At 37.7% G+C, this 25,485-nt stretch overlaps 1 protein-coding gene across 1 annotated transcript in view; it reads right to left on the reverse strand.

Annotated features, from left to right (window-relative positions):
• The window catches only part of erc1b (ELKS/RAB6-interacting/CAST family member 1b), a 266,460-nt gene that overhangs the window by 236,232 nt on the left and 4,743 nt on the right, over window positions 1-25,485 (reverse strand). Inside the window, exon 2 of the mRNA XM_079817695.1 lies at window positions 12,724-13,621. Coding sequence (XP_079673821.1) covers window positions 12,724-13,416 — 693 coding nt within the window. The 5' untranslated portion in view covers window positions 13,417-13,621. The remainder of the gene's footprint in view (window positions 1-12,723; window positions 13,622-25,485) is intronic.

Below are 25,485 nucleotides of genomic sequence, written 5' to 3' on the forward strand. Positions count from 1 at the left end.
CTGATTTTAGGTTTGAAAATGTTGAAAATTCATTTAAAGAGAAAAATTTTTTTTTGAAAAAAATGAAAATGTAAATATTAGCACTGTATCTTAAAGTGTACTATAAAGTAATTGTATTTTTATTTTAAAATATAATAGTATTGTCACACTTTACTTATATATTTAATAAAAACGAACTAAATAAAGTGTATTTTATTTTTTATAGTTATTTTTAATAGGTCACACTATGTGCATTGTGAGCACCAAACCGAATCTCCAAGTGCTCATGAGAACCAGACTAAAAAAAAAAAAACTTATGTGCACCCCTGCCTAAGTGCCTATATTGTTTTTCATCACGGTTTAGCTCAATATAACAGGTTGCAAACAGCAATTCAGGTTGCCTTTAAAACAAATGCACAAAGGACAATAGTTAAACGATTGGTGTTTTTCCACCGCTTGGCCTGCTTTCACCGCAAAGCGTGCTGTGCTCTTTTCTACCTAGTGAGGCGATTCTTCACCATGAATCGACATCATGAATAAATCATAGCGAGTGCATTAATTAATTAATTTCCATTCTCTGTGTGCGCCCAGACTAATGAGGAAACCCAACGGCAAACCAGCAGTGCACAGAGGCAGCAGTATCAGGTGACAGAGCTGAACCTGAGGTCTCTACAACAGTCTTACATCAGACTATAGGAGCGCAAAGCTTAATGCAAAGAATCTCTGTCACTCACTTTCTGCAATCTCTTTTAAAAAACTGTGAACAAATGGATGGTTTGGGGAGAAAAGCAGTCAGATTATGTCTACAGTACATCAAACAGGAAAGGAAAATCCTATTTTCCATGATATGACCCCTTTAAGTCTAGACCTCTCTAATTAGCTCAGTTCTTCTTGTCTGTCTGTGTCCCAGCCTCCAACAGGGCCGCTGTTGTGTCCCGATCGACTCACCTAGAAACCTTCCAGTAGCACGGTCAGACCCTGCAGGTGACCATCATAATACAGGCCCCTTCATTCAGTACCACTGTACCAATTAGAGCTCGTCTCCTGCCTCGAATCTGAGAATATCAGCACAGACTTTAGGCCATCTGTAATGTTCACACATGCATTGTTCGAGGATCTAGCTTATCCTTGCTCCTTCAAATGTTTGGTCATCAACAGATGATGAATTTACATCAGTTTCATCTCTGCATGTAATAGTTCCTAAAAGCCTGTGTGAACTGAACACTATAAACTTTATCAAAATACATATTTCACACCCAAATAATACATCATGCGACTTTAAAATGAATACTGGTGGTTAAAAGCTAATTGATATCCAAGGACAGTCTCTATGTCACACTGTTTATCTTCAAAAACAGTATTGAAATGTTGATTTGAATGGAGTTTTATTAAAGGAAAACTGCCACAGTTTGATTCAAAGGGCTCATTGAGAAATAAGCTGGCTCTTGCGGAGGGTCTGCTATTGCAAGGCAACCATGGCAACCGAGACTTGCTGTGTCATGAAGCCCTCGAAGGGAGGCAAAGCCAGACAACTGAATGCGATTATGTAATTAACCAGATGTGAACAGGGGACGGCATAATTGGATGGCAATAATCATTCTAAAACAGACATTTTCAATTAGAGTAAATCTGATTAAAAGAGGCTGCTCTGTTTATGTATGAATTCAAATTGCAAGTCAAAAACTTTATGAAGCCACAGCCACCAGGGAGAACCGTTTCCATGAAAGGGTGTACATGGTCTGCAACAATGCTTAGGTAGGTGGTACGTGTCAAAGTAACACCCACATGGATGGCAGGACTCCCAGCAGGACATTGCCCAAAGCATCAAACTGCCTCCACCGGCTCACCTTCTTCCCATAGTGCATCCTGGTGCCATGTGTTCCCCAGGTAAGCGACGCAACCGCACCACCCGGCCACGTGATGTAAAAGAAAATGTGATTCATCAGACCAGGCCACCTTCTTCCATTGCTCAGTGGTTCAGTTTTGATGCTCACGAGCCCACTGTTGGTGCTTTCGGCGGTGGACAGGGGTCAATGCGTGGGCAAACTGCGCTGCACTGTGTATTCTGGCACCTTTCTATCAGAACCAGCATTAACTTCTTGAGCAATTTGAGCTACAGTAGCTCGTCTGTTTGATCAGACCACACGGGCCAGCCTTCGCTCCCCACGTGCATCAACGAGCCTTGGCCGCCCATGACCCTGTCGCGGTTCACCACTGTTCCTCCTTGGATCACTTTTGATAGATACTGACCACTGCAGACCGGGAACACCCCACAAGAGCTGCAGTTTTGGAGATGCTCTGACCCAGTCGTCTAGCCATCACAATTTGGCCCTTGTCAAACTCGCTCAAATCCTTACGCTTGCCCATTTTTCCTGCTTCTAACCAGAGGTGTCAAGTAACGAAGTACAAATACTTAGTTACCTTACTTAAGTAGAAATTTTGGGTATCTATACTTTACTGGAGTAATTATTTTTCAGCCTACTTTTTACTTCTACTCCTTACATTTTCAAGCAATTATCTGTACTTTCTACTCCTTACATTTTAATAATAGCCTCGTTACTCCTATTCCATTTCGGCATGTTTTCATTCCGGCTTGTCGTCAAAAAAAAAAAACTATCCAGATAAATCGCGCCATGCGGATAGAGTGAATTTGATTGTGGTTGGATGAGTAGGATAAACACAAACCATTCCGACACCCTATTGGGTTGTAGGCGATCAATCACGCCTGCACCGGCACAAATCACACACACAATGGGGCCAGATAGGGCGGGTTCTCGCCGACGAGCAGGCACTTTCAGCCAATCAGCGATCAGCAGGCAGACGTGCTCATTTATGACTTTAGCCGGGTTTTTAGCCTATGTTTTTAGCGCGATGACTCGTAGCTGTATATTCCAGTGATCGCTATGCCAGTGGAATAAATATACAGTAAGTTGTATCTACAGTAAAGAGTGGGAGAGTGACTCAACTCTCAAATGTGAATTACACCTGTGACTCGAAGACTCTTTATAAATATAACCGTGAGTCCTGTCCATCGTCGTATACACACTTAGGACATCTGCAACCCCGACAGCTGCTGAAAGAGGTTTAAATAAACGATTAATCAGTTTTGACTGTGCTAAGTTTATGTGCCATGTACTTCACGAAAGACATACTGTAGTTTTGTCAAAGCAAAGTGCAACACAAAGGTAAGCGCATTGTTGTTATTTTTTGTTGGCGGATTATTGTACAGTATCAATGAATTGCGCATTTTGGCAGTGGTGTGTGCATTAACGTGTGAAATGCCTGTTAATTACATTGCTTTTTCCAATCTATATAGGCCTATTAGGCACTTTTTGCACATAAATTGGCTTCTTACTGTTGACATTGAAAATGATGCATGTGTTTTTCTGAGGGATAGCCGTTTTGACAGTTTCTACCTGGACATATACTATATAGTCATATTTGATCCGTTTTACTGGGAAATAGATTATTATTTTTTTATCATCAATGTTATGTTTTAAGGAGATAAAATGCTAACTTACTTATCAACCTTGATTGGTATGGCAATAAAATATCACATTATTTTGACAGTTAAAGTTTTTTTTCTTTTTCTTGGAGTGACTAACTTAGTTGCCTATAAGTATTGTAAAGGTGCAAAAAGTCAAAATTCAGAGGCATGTTATCAATAACTGTTTTTTTTAATATATATATATTTTTATATAAATTTTATATATATATATATATATATATATATATATATATATATATATATATATATATATATATATATATATATATATATATATATATATATATATATATATATATATATATATATATATATATATATATATATATATATATATATATATATATATATATACATATACACATATATATATATATATATATAATATATAAAAATGTTCATTTGGTGAGTTTTTGGGCTGGAAATCTTTATATTATATGCAACCATTGAAAGCCATAGCATTTTTCCCCTACTATGGCAGTCAATGGTTGCATATAATCTGCTTGGTTACAAACATTCTTCAAAATATCTTCATAACAAAGAAACTCATACCGGTTGGAACAACTTGAGGGTGAGTAAATGATGACAGAATTTTTATTTTTGGGTGAACTACCCCTTTAATGGCATTTTTTCCCCTTACATTACTTTTACTTTTATACTTTAAGTAGTTTTGAAACCAGTACTTTTACACTTTTACTTGAGTAAAACGCTTGAGTTGATACTTCAACTTCTACAGAAGTCTTTTTAAACCCTAGTATCTATACTTCTACTTGAGTAATGAATGCGAATACTTTTGACACCTCTGCTTCTAACACATCCACTTTGAGGACAAAATGTTCACTTGCTGCCTAATATATCCCACCCACTAACAGGTGTCGTGATGAAGAAATAATCAGTGTTATTCACTTCACCAGTCATAATGTTATGCCTGATCAGTGTGTGCATATACAGCTGTGGAAAAAATTAGGAGACCACTTAACATTGATTTCTCAATGTTAATAGGTCTCTTAATTTTTTCCAGAACTGTATGTATACATATGATAAGTAATTTATTAACATACATTATTTTGATCATTTTGTTGAAATAAAAATATAACAAATAATAGAAATGAAAATTAACTTTTGTACATTAATTTAAGAAGTAAAATATAAATAATATATAAATACTATATAATATATTTATTTTTAAAGATATATAAAATAAATGAGAACATGTATACAACAACTCAAATTAAATTTGGTACGACAAATGCCACAAAAGACAATGAGATATTGAGAATTAGATTAAAATTGCAATTGTGAAAGGAAAGTATCAAATAAATCAAATAATGCAACAACAAAAAAATCTTGATGTCCTGAAAATAGTCCTCATATTCTTCAGCAGGTATAAACTATAGCAGGTATAAACACCTTGAAGGTGGGCGGAACTCCTGCTGACTGACAGGAAGAATGGAGCTGATCACAAGGGCTTAATCTTAACAGAGCATGTCAGAGGGGCCATCTGCACGGTCAGTGGGGTTTTGGGAAGTGGTAGTGGACAAAGCAATCCTGCTCTTTCCCTATCCCTTCTAGCAGACACACACAGCATCCAAAAACAAATCTGAAAAATCTGAAAACCAAGGCTTAAAAGTTCAGCCCATGCCATGTCTGCCTTTTTCCATGCATGGTCCCTTTAAAAGCTACATGGAACTTTTCTCTTTCTCTCTCTCCCATCTGTTCCTCTGCTCTCAATGCCTCTCGTACTCCAACTTTCTCACTGTTTCCCCTACAAGTGAACTATGGCGAGAGAGTTAGAGCAGGACGGTTGTGTAGAGGAGGTCTGTGTGACCGTATGCAAGGATTCTGTTCATTCCACACCTATCCTGTATTACCACACTCCATATAAGGCCCGCAGCGTCTGCCAAAGAGCAGCGGCTCACAGCCCTGTGGTGAGAACGGATAAAAATACGATCGGTCGTCCCTGCATTCTTTCTTCCACCCTTTTACTACATCACTCTAGAGATGACACAAATAACATGACTCAAACATTGTTAGACTTTCCTTAATCAGCACGGACTGCTTGAGAAATGAAATAAGAATAAGCGAGCAAACAAAGCAAGCCCAAAAAGACATTTTGTTCCATCTTGGTGGTTTATTTTTAAACTTGAGCTCTACAAGAGAGACAAAGTTGTTGTGGGTGGTTGTTAGGGTGTTGCGTTTTCTAAGGTGTTCGGAGTCATTTTTAGTGCGTTATGTGGTTGCTAGGGTGTTCTCGCTAGGTGGTTGCTTACTAGCCTAAGTCAAAAAAGCACAGCTATGATATTCTGGTATTTTTTTTATTGTTCACAAGCAAAAATGGTGTGCATGATCACTTACAAAACTAATAGCACAAAACAAGCCATTCAATTTGAGTTATCATTCATGTCTGCAGTTCAAAGAATACATTTATGCACTGAATTGAAATACTTCGGGTAGTGGTTTGTTTAAATCTCCAAGAAGTATTCATTAGTGCTGGGCAAATTAACGCGTTAACGTGGGCGATTAATTTTTTCAGTTTAACGCATTAAAAGTATTTAATGCAATTAACACAGCGTCCATTTTCATATGCATTTTTGCCCAGCGTTACATTATATGATCACGCTCTTATTCATGTAAATGCTTTTAAACAATCTAAGCGTGACAAGACACAAGAAAACGCGCTGTATGTCAATGTCCTGTCTGTGTGGGTGCGTCTCAATCTTGTAGCTTTAATGATGATTAATCTTCATTTATTATTTATGCAGTTAAGAAAGGTGTTGATAACTTTATTCAATTTCTGTGTAGACTATGTCTAACAGGGAAGGCCATGGGTAAATATAACATGTATTATAATGGGTTTATATAAAGATTGTTTTAAGTTCAATTAAATTAAAAGCCTAATAAATGTTGAAATAGCTTTCAGTTATACTAATGTAACGTCATTAATATTTCATAGCGACATTAGTATCAGTGATACTGGCCTTCATTCAAAAAAAGATGCCATTACAACAAATATTTAAAATACGCTGTCTTTAAATTGTTTCTTCATTCATTTGGAGAATAACTGAAATTATTACAATATCAAAAACTCCAACTTTTTTATTTATTTTATTAATCATGATTAATTACAGGAAAAATGTGATTAATTAGTTGTTGTTTTTTAATCGATTCACAGCACTAGTAGTAATATAATATAATCAACTATAAGCATTAAAGAATATAAATATATTAAAATAAGAACTTTATTATTTGGTTGCAACCAATATTAATTTAATTTAAAAATAAATATATATTTTTAAATATTTATTTGTATAAAATGTTATATATTATCAAAATATAAATGTATTAAATAAAATGTTATATATTATTTTATAAATATTTAAGTTGGGGTACACTGCATTTAACTCTTTCTTTGCCATCGTTTTTTTTCCACAAAATGGTCAAGGCCCCCAGAATATATTGTTGTATGAATATCGGAACATAAAAATATATCAAAAGAAAGAACAGAGCCTCTGCTTTTTAACAACAGCAAAAACTAACATTTTATTCTAGCTTCATACATTTTTTTTTTTACGAACACTTGGGTAAGTTTAATAAAAACAATTACATTTTGAACGAAAATGCGGATTGATGGGATTGTCAATGGCAGGGAACGTGTTAAGGCTATGAATCAAACTTGTTGTGGGTAACAATGTTCAATATTAGAAGACCAAGGGCCCTATCTTGCACCCAGCGCAATTGACTTTGTACACCGACGCATGTGTCATTCCTATTTTGCACCCGCGCAAAGCGCGCTTTTCCCTCCACAGAAGCACGTCGCTAAACTAGTGAATGAACTTGCGCTCCCTGGGCGGTTCAGCGCAAAAAAGGAGGCGTGTTCCGGCGCAAACAATCCCTGGTGCTATTTTGCTGTTCCATTAAACAATTGCGCCACTGACCAGAAAAAACCTAGTCTAAAGTCAGTGGCGCGTTGCGCGTTGTTCATTATGCTATTTTAAGGGCGCATGCTTGACCATAATGTATAGCGTGCACAACGCACATACACTTTGCTCATGTAATCTACACAGATGCAACAGTTATTTTTGCAAATCATAAATTGTTACACTAAAAAAATATTAACACATGAGATGACGGAAATCATTGTGGTGTGCCACGAAGATGTAAAAAATAGGCATAAATCTAGCTTACAAATGATTCAGGCTAATTGTAATAATTAAGGATAAGACCTGTTTGCCCAATAGTGGCAAGACATATATGTATATAAGGACTGAAAAACTGAAAAAACTGAAAGACTGAAAAAAAAATAAAAGACTGTGAAATCACCTTTACCATAATGTACAACATTACAATTTCACTTCTCTGTCTTTCACTGCTCTTACAAGAACATCAGTCTCCTCGGCTGTGAACCGCTCCTGGCGTGCGCCTGGTAAATACGCCATAATAATAGCAATCCATAATGGAACTTGCGCACCTGCTTTTAAAGGGAATGTTGGATGACGCTCGGATTGGTTTATTCACGTTACGCCCAAACCACACCTATGAATAATGAAGCTACTTCAGACCAACCCATTTTAGATTTGCGCCGGGCGCAAGAGCCATTTATCCCGCCGGGAAAATAGCAACAGCGCCGAGACCCGCCCACAAAGTTACTTGCGCTTCGAGCTTTGACACTTGCGTTTCAGATCGTTAAAATAGGGCCCAACATCTCAAAGTTTGAGACATTTGCCACTTAAAAAACCCCATATTGACCGAGAGAGACACGTCCCCCTCAAACTCTTTGGTGTTTACAGCCCTGCTCCAACAGTGTACACACAGCATATTGTATGCCACAGTCATTCTGCTGTGAGTAATGGGCTGATTATCTATTACATAATGAGTAAATAAAGAACTCAAACTATAATCAGAACAGGAAGTACTGTGCAAGAAAATCATGTGAGATATTTTCATGGTTCCTAGTCATTCAGCTCAGCATGTGATGTTTATTTCCATCTGAGAGAGTGCAGAGCTTGATGACCTGAGGTTTGGCCGGCTCCTGACTCCACCCATGGCCATCTGCTACCCTTCTAGGTTACATTTACTGACATGACACAGCAAACAAACACCTACGCAATCTGTTCTCCTCTGAGTATGCGCCTCAAACATTTCGGATTAGGAACAAACAGTCTGACCGGAACAGTGAATATTGGTGTGGGCGGAACTTGGCTGTGAAAAGTGACACTATTTGATAAGGAGATTGAGGGATTGGGGCGCAAATCGTTGGACCTTTTACAACGCTACTACAGTAAGCGCATCAGGAGCCGCGTCTGCCATCTGTTCCCGCTTCCTCAGAGGGCAGACACACATGCTTAAGGAAAACACACTTGGATGGACACCCGATTGGCTCAGTCGCTCTGTCTGGAAGGCTCGCATGAACGTGCTTGCTAATGTTGGCAATGTCACAGCAGATGTTCGTAAGAAAGATTGGAAGAAAAAGACCAAGTAAATAAGGATCCTTTTAAATCCAACAACATGTCCAGTGTGAGAAAGGCATTTATTACAGAAAGAATAACTGTCACAGAATACTATAGGAAATAGGGATGCACAATATATCAGTAACATTATAGTGCATATTTAAAGGCCCTCTGAAGTGCCCTGAAACATGCAGCATTATTCAATGTTGTGACGTCATTTCCACTGAAGACAGGGCGGGACATATCGATCAGCTCCTCGCCTTTTTTAAATACCCAGTAGCATTTCATTTATATCACAGCTCGGCAAAGCCGCAGTTTCCTAATCTCTAACCGCTTCTCCTCCTAATCTCCTCCACATCGCTTTAAAATATGTCATTCTGTGCAGAATTCAAATGTGTCCGATATGTTTTCAGGTCTGCACCGATTCGCGCATACGATCCGCTCTGTGCTATCGTGTCTCTGGACTGGAGCAGACTGTGTGCGTTGCAGTGGTTTGTGTGACACTAATGTGAAAGCAGATTACGTTTGCACCAATGGAAAGCATATTTACACTGTCTGAAATGTTCCATATCCCCTATATAGTGCACTATGCGCCATTCAACATGTAGTAAATGTGTGAACAAGTGACTGATTTTAGCCACAGCTTCAGATTGTTTATAAATGTAGGGGGCGGGACGCTTTCGATTCTAGAGAGCATTCGATTGGACAGAAAATCTGATGAGAAGCTGAAGTGCAGAATGATGTCAAAATCATTGGCGGAAGTGAGAGACTGTAAATTTTGAATGCTTATATCTTCACAATGCACATTTTGTCATTGTTTTGGAGCACACTAGATTATAAATAACAGTAAGACTAACACATTAATCCTAAACGCCCAAAAACATCAATTTTGATTTCATGGGGACTTTAATTGTGCATGCTCATATCGCCATTTTTTTTTTTACATTTAGATTACCTAACGTAAAGTTAATCTTTAAAAATACTAATAACAACACTGTTAATTGTAATCTTTAGCCAATCTAAAATTAAATATACATTTTTCATTATAAATTTCATACTGTACATCATAAAGGGTTGCCTAAATTCATTCAAATTTTTGTTTTTATTTAGCATTTTATTTTTAATTTATTTCGACAAAAGAACAATTATTTAGACATTAGAGAAAGCGTTTATACTGCATCAGACATTTTTCGGTTATTGCCAAGAATATTAGAATAAAAATTTCTCAGTTATACAATTTAAATGATTATTCATTCATTTTGTTTATCGTTCATCCATAATATTATTGTCAGTGCATCCCTAAAGGAAAGAGAGAGCGTGCTCACGAATCCAGTGAACTAGCATGTGGGCTGAATGAATGAAGAGAGAGCGAGCGATATGAGCAGAGGAGGTGAATGAATGAGAGTTGGCTGACTAAAAGGGTTTGCTGTGTCACATCTCATAATTGAACAGGTCCCTAAGGAGCATTCAACTCTCATTCCACTTATTCCAGCTCCTTTATCCCGTCTTTGAATGGCTCTCTCTCCAGAGAATTTGATGTGTTCATTTCAAGGTTCTTTTGAATATTGATCTAGTTTATCTAGATAAACCGCCTCATGACTTCATCAGTCAAATACTCCAGTTCACTGTACTAAGCAGAGCATGTGGGGGGAGTCACCCGTCTTGCACTGGAGTACTCAAAAAACGTCACCCGGGCAGGAGGCCTGAATGAAAGGCATCAAAGGCAATGACGATGAGCCCCTCATTAGCCTCACGGTTCAGCCCAGGCAAAAGCGAAGCAGGATCAGAGCCACGTGCAGAAAGAGTGTTGAAGGTCCCTGGCACCCAACTGAGTTCAAAGTTAACTCTGCACGTCGATGTACAGACGGGCTTTCCTTAAGGTTTCAGATCTCAATGGTAAAAAATCTGGCTGTGCCTTAGACTAGACTAAATACATAAACATCTTCTGTTGAAAAGAGGTGGTGGTATAATGATAACAGTTAATGTTAATATATGTATGCCACGTGCTAGCTGTCGTCTGCAACATGCTGTAGACTGCAGGCCCTAAAAATACATGGGAAATAGCTAAATTACAGCTTACACCAGAGCTAAAATCCAGCATGGAGGAAGGAGAATAAAACTGGAAATGTCAGGATGGGCATGTGTTAAACTACAGTCTGCAGAGAAGGAGCAGGAATCTGCAGCTGAGGCAGAGTCCATTTTAACCATAAAAACGCAAAAGATCCACTTATCTAGAGTTTTTATCATAACACCTGCCGGTGTGAACGAAACAAACTGCTCTTATTCTGATTATCAGCTTCATCGGAGATGTCCAGGGGCTCTCGGCAAGCCATTTCAAAAAACACTCAAAGACAAATAGAGCCATTTCTAAAGACATGCCTTGTACAATGTTCTTCAGTAATCAGATCCAATCTGCAAGTAATAGTGTTTTTCTCAGTACCAGGTGCACCGTTTCATATCATAGTGTTTCAGCAGATGAAGCCCTTTGGCTACTGCAAACTGCACTAAAAGACCTGCATATTCCAGCTTACAGAAGAGAAAAGAGACTATATTCAGACACCTAACTGACCAACATGTAGCTACATCTAGAGATTTTTATCTCAGATGCTAGGATTAAAAAAACACAATATTTAGGGATGCATAATATATTAGTTGGTGGTAAGATGTTATGTTTTGTATGCTCACCAATGCTGCATTTATTTAAATGAAAAATACAGTAAAACTTCTCTATTTTAAAATAACATTTATTCCTGTGATGACAAAGATTAATTTTCAGCATCATTACTCCAGTCTTCAGTGTCACATGATCTTTCAGAAATCATTCTAATATGCTAATTTGATGCTCAAGAATAATTTCATATTATTAATGTTGAAAAAAAACAAAAGTCCAGCACACTATCTACTTACAAAAGTATCAAAAATAGCTTTATTTTCAACGTTTCGGTCCCATGACCTTCATCAGGCATACACTATTCAAAACACAGACACATTTAAAAACAACTCATGACCAATCACTGAGAAGATGAATCAGTAATTTCATGCATCATTATATCATCATATCATATAATCATATGATATTGAGAATTGTTTTATCATAAATCATATCATAGGTGATAAAGTTGGTGATTTTTTTGACAATAACCTTTTGACATGCATGAGGAAAAATTCTCAATATTATTATATGATATATAATGGATCTTCTCAGTGATTGGTCATGAGATGTTTTTAAATGTGTCTGTGTTTTGAATAAGGTGTATATGCCTGATGAGGGTCATAGGACCGAAACGTTGCAAATAAAGCTACTTTTGATACTTTTGTATATTTGTGTGGAAATTATTTAAAAAATGTTCAGGGTTCTTTGATGAATAGAAAGTTTAAAAGAACAGCATTTATTTGAAATAGAAATATTTGTATACATTATAAAATGTCTTTACTGCCATAAAAAAAATTGTCAATTGAATTTGTTCATGCTCATTTCCACCTATTTTTACATTTATATTACATTTGTCGTCATCTAATGCTCATTTAAAGTTCTATTAATTAATTTAACCTTTATTTAAATTTAAATTTCAGTGTTATATTTGTAATGTATGTCCTGGCCAAAACATGAAAATAATTATGACAAGGTGCAAGCATAAAAGACTTCAAAACGGAAGCTACAATATTGCCTGCCATATATTCTGATTTACTCTGAAATATGTCTCATTATTATGCATTGTGAATATGTTGTCATAAAATGAGTTCTCCACGTAATCCTGGAGAAAGTACACAACAGCTGGTTTCTCTCACCTGGTTCTCATCCTGGACGACTCTGTACTGCTCTTTCCACACGCCGATCTTCGACGCCTCGTCCTTGCGCAGTGCGCGCTCCTTTTTCAGCTCGGGGCTCCAGAAGGTCTTAATAGAGTTCATGGAGGAGCTGAGTTTGCTCTCCTTCACATCCACCTCCTTGCGCAGGAGCTCGTTCTCCCTGAGAACCTCCTTGAGCTGGGCCTGCAGGTCCATGATGGTGTTGTCCCGCACCTGGCGTAGCGAATGAGGCACAGTGGACGCCAGGTTGGAAGGCATATGGTGGTCTCCGAAAGCAATGGCATCGTTGGGTGAGGAGCCGGGTACCCCGGTGGCGATGTTCGGGCTGGATCCCATGACAGTCGTGCGGATGGAGTAAGGCACCCGTCCCCCCGAACGGCCCAGAGTCATGGTGCTCTTCGGGAGGTCCGGGCCAGATGCCACCACTTCATTGTCGCTGAGGTACATGGGGCCGGATGTGGCGTAGGCAGCGTTGAGGGACTGGATGTTCTCCATGGAAAGGGTTTTACTCCCTGGACCTCCCGCTCCAGCTCCGCTGCCCCCTGTGCTGTTGGTGCGGCGGTGGCCCAGACGGGGCGAGCGCGGGAGACGGGGCGAACGGCCGGGACTCTGATTGCTCCCGCCACTGTGGTTACCCTCCACTTTACCCACGGATCTGGCACTACCGTACATGGCAGCTCTGATCAGAGAAGGGCAAGCGTGATGAGAAAAGAGGGCTGATATGGACTGAGAAGTTGATTTTTGTTAATCTTGAGGAGTCTGTGATCTAGATTTGGGTTATTTTAACTGTACAAGAGACGCAGAGGTTTCATTTTCACCATATGACGCTGGGTTTTGAAGAGTGGTTTTATCCATTTAATCTGGTCATGTTATATTCCTGCAACAGAGAGAGAGAGAGACGAAGAGTTAAAACAATTTCCGTGACATATTTTCATTGAGATAGCAGCACTTATGGAGAGTTTTCCCTGGCGTCTGCTTCCTTGCACTCTTCACAGAGAGGAAATAAAAGGCTAATGAACAAGCCTGGCACAATGTACGCTTTAACCTCCTTCACTAGGCTCTATGTAGGTCATTCACATGCCACACTGTATTTACTTTAGCTCTGTGGCTTCATTCCAATACCTATTCTGCACTCTCAGCCCTACCTCTGTCTCTCGTTCTACATCTCTCTCCATCTTCTCACCACAGTTCTTTTTCATCAGCGGCAACTTGCTTTAATATCTGACAGGTTTAACTAATGCATAAAAGGTGATTACATAAGTGCAGGCATTTAAAACATGTTGTCTCAGCTTCAGGGAATGTGACAGGGTTAGGCATGCCCAGTGCTTTAATGATTTGGCTTCCGTTCGCCGGCAGAGGAAGGAGCTCTGTGGTCTCGCTGCCCCCTGTGCATCTTATCAGCAGCCCGGCTCCGTTCTCTACTAGAGACTATCACAGTTTCTCCATGAGACTGAACGGTTTTGTTTTGTTCCTAGCCTTTGTATCATGTTCTGTATATCATGTTTGTGTATGTGTTTGACAGTCTGACGGGAGTTTGTGGTTGGCATACTTCACGTTGGGTTCATTTTCATGTAGATTTACTCGCATTGTGGCTCTAACTTTAGATTCCTTCCTACTGAGAGAGTGTGGCTATGTTGGCTTGGGCATGATCACAACCCCACTAAGCATTTTCCTAGCCTTTGGGATAGACCAAAACATGGCTCCAATGTCCAATGCCAGCATCCTCTCAATAAATTAGCATTAAACTGCATTTGTGGCAAATATCAAGGGTTTATAATCTCAAACCTAAAAACCAGATGCATTGAACCGTCTGTACCACTTTCTTTTGCTTTAAAATGAGTTAAATTTGTAAATTAATTTTGTGATAAAATAGCTTTTATAGAAGAAATCATGCACTCATGAGTCATGTGACCTAGTATCGCTACAAAACAAAGATGTGTTTTACAAGAGACAATGAAGTAATTCATCAGGGATAAACACACAAGACAAAAGGCAGCTGGCGTGTGTGGCTGGACTCAAATAAACAGTCCTTCTCTCTGAGCGTTCACAAAGCTGTATACATGTGTGATTAGAGATTTGGTTTCACAACCCCGTCAATGGCTTTGTATTTATTAAAAGGTAGAATGGGTAATTTCGGATAGGCTAGCAATGGCAAGCTAGCTTTGAAAGCATAAGATCCCACCCTCCCTTTAGAGAGTCTCCAAAGCCACGCCTCCACCAAATCAAATGAACGCACACAGCTTGCAAAGCGTTAAATTGCCTCATGTCTCAGACCACATAACATTACATTAATAATGAACGTACACCTGACTGCTGCAGATTAAGAGAGTTCAAGGGTTGCCATCTCTTAATGGCATTCGGACTGAATACAATGATTGGAAAATAATGTTTTGGTCCTGAGACTTCCACAGAAGACACAAGTAATTTTTTTAATATTAAGACCACTTCTATTATTGACTGCTATCAGGATGTGTAGAGAGTTTCGACCAGAATATATCAAAAAGTGTTTCTGAAAAACATTGCCCAGTGTAAACCCAAATGCTCAGTTTGAGTAGAGCCAACACGAATTAAACAAATTAGTTCTAACTAATTATCTTTCATTAGTATTCAGAACTTTATTTTTCTTCTGAGTTCTCAAAACTGACACATTTTAAGTAATCTGAATTGTTTCATTGTTTTGAGTTATGAACTTGTTTCTTTTAATTTAGACTAACTTAAATTTAACTGAAATTGGGCTGGAATTTCTATTTCCCAGCATGCTTTGCCATGACACTCAAAAGGGACAGTAAATGCCAAAATTAAGTGTTATATTATGTTTTTGTGCAATATTAACATTAAGTATGAGATTTAGTAGTGTTTAATGTTTTGTTATGCTAGTTTAGAAGAGTTTCTGTTATGTTGGTTTTTTGTAGGGTTACCATCATTATGATGAGTGGAGCATAAGCTTAGTTTGAGAACAGATATATGATAAATGTATTATATTGCTGTCCTCATGCAGTGCTATGCTAATGCTACCAAAGCATTGTGTAACCAGTTAGCAAGGTGCCATTTACTGTATTAGCTGGTTAAAGCTAGTCAAGTTTTCCACTACAAAAAATTGAGATTAAATGATATTATTAAGTTAAATTTATGAATTAGCTTACTCAAATATTTCAAGTTCAGAGCAATTAAAATATATTACAACTGAGTTTTGCCAACTTATTTGTTATACGTTTAGTAAAGCCGTAGTGGCGGCATGAATACATCTGTATTATTTTTTTCCTTCTATAATGAAGCACATGGTTTAACTTCAACCACAGGTGTTACACCTACTGTATGGCTAGGTGTTATACTGAAGTAATTTGGCCCGTAATGAGGTGCCACAGTCTCTGTGAAAATCTGTGAATCTAGCATCTGCAAGCAACCAATTTTTTCAGGTTACACAATCAGTTCAAAAAGAGAGAAAAAATAAAAAAAGTCTTCACTTTCTCTTACTGTATGCCAGCTAGATAGATCTTTTCATGAGAAAATCTCATGAGACTCGTACACATTTTATCTTGTCATGTAGCAGTTTGCTTTGTTTCTTAAATTAAGGTAATATATAGTGTGAAAAACTACATTTTTAAAATGGACTGAGTCAACTAGTCGACTAATTCTCAAAGTAGTCATAAATAATTACAGTATTTTTGTAGATATGATGATGTGTTAAAGGGGAAGTCAACAGTTAAAACATAACACACGGTTAGCATGCTAAACTAAAAGATACATAAATATAAGAAAGCAATCTACAAATAGTCAACCTCACTAATCGGTAAGTTGACAGTCCCTAACACATACACTACCATTCAAAAGTTTGAAAACAATTGTTGATCTTTTTTCAGGATTCTTTAATAAATAGAATGTTCAAAAGAACATCATTTATTGGACAGCAATCTTTTGTGACAAATGACATTACTGTCACTTTTGATCAATTTAATGCATCCTAGCTGAATAAAATAATGCTTTCTTTAAAAATGTTAAAGTATAATAATATTGCACAATATTACAGTTTATACTGTATTTTTTATTAAATAAATACAGCCTTGGTAAGCACAGCTTGGTGAAACTTCTTTCAAAAACAATTAAATAATCTACCAGGGTTTAGTTATTTATTTCTACATTAGTATTATAATTGCATTAAATTATAGATAGATTTAAAGGTTTAATCTTACACGTTTGTTCACATACATTAACACAGTTTTTGTTTTAGCAACTTCTTATAGACAAGGCTGTACAGTATGTAATAGACAGGGCATTTTAGAGGGCTGATATTGCGTAATGAAAATACAGAAACACAAATCAGAACCTCTGAACATGCACAAAGAGAACAACACAAGCTACACACAAAAAAACACAATCAACAACTGCAGATTTGAAATTTTGACTGCCTTATTTGCAGCAGAACAGAGCATAGCCAGGGAAAAATATTCACTGCAAGGAAAGCAAGACAGAACAGGAGATGATCACCTCCAAGGAGATCAGGACAACTAGACTCTAGAGAGAGCCATTCAGAAATAATAAGACAGTATCGCATGTGTTAGAGGCGGGGCAGAGTTGAAACTGGGGTTGGCAGTCACTCAGGGACCAACACATTACGAAATGTGTGCAGAAATGGCACACCAATTTTACAGTGCATGACTTATTACCTTCCAATTAAGATATTTCAGAATGGAAGTATTTCTCTGAAGCAACATGCCAAAAAAGCATACTTGAAGTAAATAATGTAAAATAATAAAAGCGTTTATTATGGGGTGAACTGTTTCTTTAAGAACTACGAAAGCCCTTGCCATTGAAGTAGCTGCCATCTGGCTCGCCCCGGGGCAGGTGGATTACACCTGGACAGTGGACACAGTAAGAAAAGGTTCCCATCCCTCCACTTCTTTATCTCTCAATCCCTCCTTCCAGCTATATCTCCTTCCATTACAGCAAACTGCTCTGCTCTTCAACGGGGGTGTAATGCTGCCTCATGGAAAAGTAAGTTTCCATTACATTTGACCCAAATCCTCACAAACAAAAAATAAACCAAAACTAATGTTTACTATGTAATCAATCTCCGAACTGGAAAATATTGAACTCCTAAGTTTATTTTTAATAATATCAGGTTGAGTGGCACTTTCAACAAAAGTATATAAAACCAATAAAATTCTCCAAATGCTAAAAATGTATGTTTAAGTCTCCGGAAAGCCACAGTGCTACCAAAGTGAGAGGTATAAGAGAGAGAAACCGGAGGTGAACAGAGCGGAGGACAGCAAAAACAACAGAAAAACTGACTTAAATGCCATTAAGCTATTCTTATTCATAAATCCGCTCATAACCCTTAACAATTTTAATTCTGAAATGACTTAAAAGTGTGATTTTTGCTATTAGATTAAACATAGTTGCCAAACAGACTCAAAATTAATGCAAGTAGTAAAATAAAGTAAAAATCTAGTTTAAAATAATCAGGGTTTTTCAGTAAGACTCAACACAGAAGTCCAATTCTCACTATTAACTATGACCTTTGCCTCAATAACCTCCTAATTACTGCTTATTAAAAGTTAGCAAGGTAGTTAAGTTTAGGTATTGGGTATAGGATTAAGGGATGTAGAATAGGTCATGTAGAATAAAGCATTAATATGGGTTTTATAAGTACTAATAAACAGCCAATATCCTAGAAATATGCATGCTAATAAGCAACTTAATAGTGAAAATTGGACCCTAAACTAAAGTGTTACCCAAATTTTCATTTAAATGCACCAGTATACATTTATACACACACACACACACACACACACACACACACACACACACACACACACACACACACACACACACACAAACACACAAAAGGTACAAAAGCTGTCACTGGGGCAGTACCTTTTCAAAAGGTACACTTTTGTTCCTTTTAGGTACTTATATGTACGCTTTTATGTACCTTTAAGGTACCAATATACACCCTTTAGGTAGAAAAGTGTACCTTCTGAGAAGGCACTGCCCCAGTAACAGCTTTTGTACCTTTTTTCAACATTTAATCACAAAATGTCTCTTTAAATTTAATGAAAAAAATCAATTAGAATGCACATTAAACTGATTGTAATGTGATTCATGATTCTTAATTCTATATTGCCTACAAAATCATCACAGATTTACAGTGAATATTCAATATATGACCCAGCCTTACTTCTATACAGAGGATAAACATCACACAAAAGGAATGTTTTATTTCGCGGATGACAAAGCTAAAATGAGTCCAATCTTTTAAAGTAATGGTTTGAGTGCTGAGTCAGAATACATGACCAAGCCCACACCCTAAATTGCAGTCAGTAACGGACTTTTCTGCAAAGCTGCCTGCAATAATCAATACGGTATAAATTTAAGCTAGCCGCTTGGTATTACAGCATTTTTTTGTCCAAGATCTCCTTCTCGTTCTGCCTCCTTTTTGGCTCAGTTACGGCATCAATGGACAGTGTGTGCCTGCCTCTGCCTCTATATCTATAGGGAGGAACCGAGGTCAGCTTTGAGCTCACTTAAAACGCTCTGCCTGATGCCTGACGGCCTGTCACTTCACATTACCGAACATCTAGACAGGCAGCATGGATTCATAAGCATTCAAACAACTACAACCAGAGCGCATTTCATTCAATCCACATCTATACGCACACAAACTGCTCTTCTGCCATAAAATTCTGGCAACTGCAATGAGGGAACATTGCAATGAATCAGATATCTGTCAGATACCCAACCTGAGGATCTTATTTCTAAAATGGAAAAGGATGGGACAGGTGAGAGATAACTCAATAAGGCCACATCCACACGAAGCCAGAGCTTTCCCTATCCAATTTTTTTTTCCCCCTCATCTTAAGAAATATCTGCGTACACATGAAACCATTGAAACGGACTCAAAACTATGTAGTATACATGCCAGATCAGTGTGTGGCGCTGTAATTCTGCCACAGAAATACACCAAAAAAAACGGAGAAGAGTTGTGGCTAGAAGGGGTACAGCAACGGTCAAAGTGAAGCAAAATCTCACGATAAAATGACAATAAATACATTTTTATTGACGCCTACACCTACCACAACCCTAAACCTACCCTTACAATAATGCAAATACAGTAATTAAATGACGCGCATGCCCAGTGGCTGTGATGACATCACCGTTTCACAAAATATACGAATTGGCTGTACAGACGGAAACGCAAGGCTGCCGGTTTCAGATTTATCCAGGGACCCGGTTTAAAAAAAATCAGGTTTCAGGCTCCTAAAACGTCGGATCCGTGTGGACGAAACGCTGATACGATACTAAATGTTTACGTCTACAGCTAAACGGGTCTCCGTGTGGACAGGGCCTAAGAAACCACAGAAAAACATGTTACAATCTCTCTTAAACTTGGTTATCCTCTCAGTGTCTGTGAATGTCAACTCCGATATCTAGAGACCCAATGGTGGTTGACTGTCAAATACACTTTTAGTGTAGAAATAATTTTCCCTCAGAAATGACTAGCAAATTCCACAAACAATTTAAAGAAACTGCAATTAACGTTTCATTAAACATGACATTTTGAAGTAGAAAAACAGAAATAGTATTTTCTTGTAAAACGTACTACAATAATCTTTGTTTTATTACAAAATAATTTTACAGTGCAGTGTTTATGCCTACATAATATAATTGAATAAAAGCAAGTGAGATGTTACATAAACATACTGAAATTAACAATTTTTAAGGGCCAAGCACCAAAGATGAACTTTATTTCACTACTCATTCTACAATTTTTGTCAAATTCTTGCCACATTTGGCTCTGGGTTTTTTCCAGACCTTGCAACAATGTTATCACATTTACTAACTGTAGGGAGAACCAATTGGCTGCTTTATTTACTCAATTCAGCGGAAATCATTTAAGAAATTGTTTATTATCTGTTCTGTACCATCTGTAAATCAGGATGATGGAATAGGAGAGGAGAACGTTTTAAAATTTTCTTTGGAAAATCACCAAGTGTAGAAGATGCACCAACCTTCCAAAAAACTGGATCCAAACTGAATCTCTGCCAGGCCAAAATAGCCGTGGGCCGTTTTCACACTGTTCGATTGCTTCAGTTTGATTCCACCTTCCTCCACCTGCCTTGACTCTTTCACATTGGATTATTTGGCTCAGAATCATGCTGTGTTTGTGTCGATGCGAGTACTACTGCAAAACTTCGCTAAGATGTTGTGGATGGTTGCCAGGAAGTTGATATGCAGTTTGTTCTACGATTTTACTGCACTTTTACTTTACAGTTACTAGGGTGGTCATACGAGTCCCAACACTAATGTTTCTATGATATTCTGGTCTCTAGAACATCAAATGCAAGTCTGTTTTTTTTTAAGTCTACTCCTTATTTTTGAATGTGCCCCTATTATGCTTTTTCAGATATTACCTTTCATGTGGTGTGTAGTATGGCTGTTTATGAATGTAAAAGGTCTGCAAAGTTTCATACATTCAATTAAGTTAGTGTCTCCTAAAAGAAAGATCTGATTCTGGACTGCCTGAAATGAGTCGTCAATAATTCCAGTCTTGCTTCCGCAATTAACCTCTATAGGTTTGTAATAAATTAGCATAATGCCAGCCAATGGTGTTCATTGGCTGCCGGCGAACAGTGTCTACTTTGACCCGCCGTTAAACACTGTAGTTATAGCTGAGGCCTAGAAGAGGTTTTTTTTGTTTCGTGTTGTCGACATGTCAAGAGGAGGCTGTTTGATACGGTAAAACAGACGCTATCATTACTGTTCATATCACAGTATACGAAAGTGCTGAGGAAGCTCTGGAGCTGAAATTCAAATATGTTAATGGACGTTTCAATATGTGCTGTAATCGGTTGACCAATCACAATAGACTGGGCCATCTGACCATTTAGAGCAGAGTAGACCAATTACAACAGACTGGTCCATCTGACCAATCAGAGCAGAGTGGGCCAATCACAACAGACTGGGCCATCTGAACATTTAGAGCAGAGTAGACCAATCACAACAGACTGGTCCATCTGACCAATCAGAGCAGAGTGGGCCAATCACAACAGACTGGGCCATCTGACCATTTAGAGCAGAGTAGACCAATTACAACAGACTGGTCCATCTGACCAATCAGAGCAGAGTGGGCCAATCACAACAGACTGGGCCATCTGACCATTTAGAGCAGAGTAGACCAATCACAACAGACTGGTCCATCCGACCAATCAGAGCAGAGTAGACCAATCACAACAGACGGGTCCATCTGACCAATCAGAGCAGAGTGGGCCAATCACAACAGACTGGGCCATCTGAACATTTAGAGCAGAGTAGACCAATCACAACAGACTGGGCCATCCGACCAATCACAGCAGAGCAGGATCACATAAATGAGAGAGACCGAAACCACTGTGTGAAACAAAGGTGATGCTGCAATGTATTATTATCAGAAAATGTTAGGTTTTTTTGACTTTGGATGCATGTAAACCTATTGTAGACCTACTAAACCTTACAAATAGCATAATAGGGCACTTTAGCATACAATAATAGAACTGAACCACTCAAAAGTTTCCGATATTAAACATTAGCATCGCATGCCGGCAGCTTTAGAGCTATAAGCCAAAGATGTTGTTACAAACTCTTCAGCAAACACATCATTGACTGCCTCTACCTTCCTCTGGGACTCTGGATCAACGAATCAATTCTCATCTCTAGTTCTGACCTGCTAGCATGAAACGAGAGAGCCGGTGTTGAATGTGCTTTTCTTCTGGCCTGACAGGTCCCCTGTCTGTCCATCTGTTTGCATGAGTTAATTAGGTCAAAGATGGGCTGCCCGCACTAGACGTGCTAAACCACACGAGGGACTCGGGAGGATCAGAATCCTGCTGGACTCTCTCGATCTGGACAGCTTGAGTCCGGCCTGCTCAGCACGGTCACAGAGTTGCTATTGCATTTGTAGGTAAATGTGATTGTGAAAGACGTCGTGAAAATGTGGGAGCTGAGATTTGTACAGCTAGGGTCAGCAGAGGACACACAACTGAGGTGATGTCACTCACAAAATTGTGCCTCTGCTTTAATTAGTATGATATTTCAAATTAACATTAGGGATGCACAGACATTACAATTCTGGCTGATATAGATCAATCAATAATTATTTTGTTATGGCCAATAATTGATCAATTACATAAAATAGCATAGATTACAATATTAATGACTAAATCAATTCTAAATAAAATACTAAACTCAAATCAAATCAATCATTTTAAATGCTACAGGAATAAATTATGTGCAGTATGAAAAATGGATATTCATTTTGAGTTTGATAACAATTTGATTCAATTTGATAACATATGTTTATAAATATTAACTATAAGTGAGTGTTAGATAATGGCAAAAATCTAATATAAAAAGAGAGAAAATTTGCATTTACTAATAAATATCTATTATCAACTAATACATTCAAAAATAAATGTAATTTCTTTAAAAATCTAATCAAATCAATATTTTAAAATGCTACAATGCTCACAACATTATCAAAATGAATATCTATTTTTCACTCTGCACATTATAAAGATAACATTTAACAGTGTTATTACGTTATTAGTGTTTATAAAGATGAACTTTAATCGAGTGTTAGTTTATGGCAAAAGCAATCTAAATGTAAAAAAGGAAATAAGAATTCACAAGTAAATATCTAATATCGACTGATACATTAAAACTAATTTTAAACTAATTCAAATTTAAATGAAAAATAATAATAATAAAAGGCCATGTTCATTTGCATCTAACAAAAAACAGGTAACAAGCATCACATTATGAGGCACTATAAGGACTACAAAGATCCTACAATGGCTTCACTATTTCATAAAGTGTTTCTCTTAACAACGTCATGTGATGCTATTTTAAAAGTGTATTATTTTAATTATTGGGTGTGATAGAATAGGTAAACATTTAATGTAAAAAAAAAAAAACAACACATACTGTACATTATAGCAGTACCTCATTTCCCATTCTATCTGAAATGCACTGATTTCTACAAAGCTCCACCTTCCAAAAAGCTGAGTGCGCTATGATTGGCCAGCAGACCCAGTGCACTGTGATTGGCCGAATGTTCTTCTATCTAGACTGTTGTGGAGGAATTCCACTGTTCTCAGAACAAACATAAAACAAACACAACAGAGCTATATAAAGACTATTCACGTTAGCATGATTAAAAGACATGCCAACTATTTACTGACTGATGCAGACTAATATACACATAGCTGAAGTGGATTGATATCGTCTCGGTCTAGTCTGAATATATTTGTTGCTGAATGCTGAACACATTTATAATGTATTAATGTTTCAGTGACATGGCGAGAACATTGCAGTTCACTGAAGAGTCACCTTCTTTCTTTGTGTATGCATTTGGACGGCCATTATGCTAATATTTCATATTGTGACGTGGACGTTCGAGGAAGTAATATCTGGATGTCAAACAAGGCGTTTTAGGCAGGTCTGAATCAGTTTTCACTGTTAGAATAAATCCCTTTGTGGGAGACTGAGCTTGGTAACTTTGCATATTGTTTGCACAAACAGATACAAAGCAAAAGGAAAACGTTAAAAAGCATCATATGACCCCTTCAGCACAGCAGATTGCATAACACATCCACATATCCAAAAGTAAAAATACATTTTTCATCAGCCTCAAAACACTAGTAGAACAACACCTTCCCCTTGAGAAAGGAAATCATGCTGGTACACGCTGACACAAGACAAACTTTCCTGCATGTCTCAGGATCCAAGAACCAGTCACCCTCCCGATATTTCTCATGTTTTACAGCCTCCAGAGAAAGAATAAAAATAAGTTCTCACAGAAGGAGACAGGTCGTCGTATACAGTCTAATCTCAGCAGTTCATCTTGATAATATGTCTCAATTTATTAAAACAAACATCTTTGCCTTTGCCACCTATCATTTTTCTCTACTAAAAATGGTTTTAGAGCATGCTTAGATCTTCTTATTATCAGTCACCGAACAGACAGCAGAAGATATGATCCAAACCAGGTGTCCATCACCGTTTCTGGGATGGTTCCAGGTCTGAAAATATTGAAATATGAAAATATTTATTTATTTTCAAGAGGAAACGCCAACCTTTCTAAGAATTTTGTCACTAGGAGCGAAGATTTTTCAGGAATACGGGCCCTGTTATTTAAACTGTGATTAAATTACATAGATAGAGGTACCCCAAACTAAGCAATTCAGGTTGTATTTTTTATTTCTTATGAACATTTATTCCTCTGTAAAGCACTTTGAATTACCATTGTGTTTGAAATGTGCTATATAAATAAACTTGCCTTGCCTAGCCCAAGCGATCAAAGAACGCTCCCTTTACAATCTGCTGGAGCTGTCAATCAAACAGCGAGTTTATCAGTGACTGAGTTCTGGACTCTCGCCAAAACTCCCATTATAATAAACACATCTCTGTTAGTTATGATGAAAGCATTCGTTCGTGTGCAGAAATCGAGTTGCAATGACGAGATCGCTGCATTCATACACTCAACATGTCTGTCATCGGCTAATGCTCATCACTGCAACCTTTCATCCCACGATCTAAATAAAACGCAATGCTATAAACACTTTTCACGATTAGTTAACCTTGAGAGTTGTAATAGTAAAAACGTGATAAAAGTTTGAGAGAATTCCACATGTTATACTAGCCATTTCACATGCTAAGATGTTAGCCAAGTCTCACAGCAGACACGCCCCTTCAAACAGAGCATTC

The sequence above is a fragment of the Gobio gobio genome, assembly GCF_949357685.1.
Source record: "Gobio gobio genome assembly, chromosome: 5".
Classification (NCBI taxonomy): Eukaryota; Metazoa; Chordata; class Actinopteri; order Cypriniformes; family Gobionidae; genus Gobio; species Gobio gobio.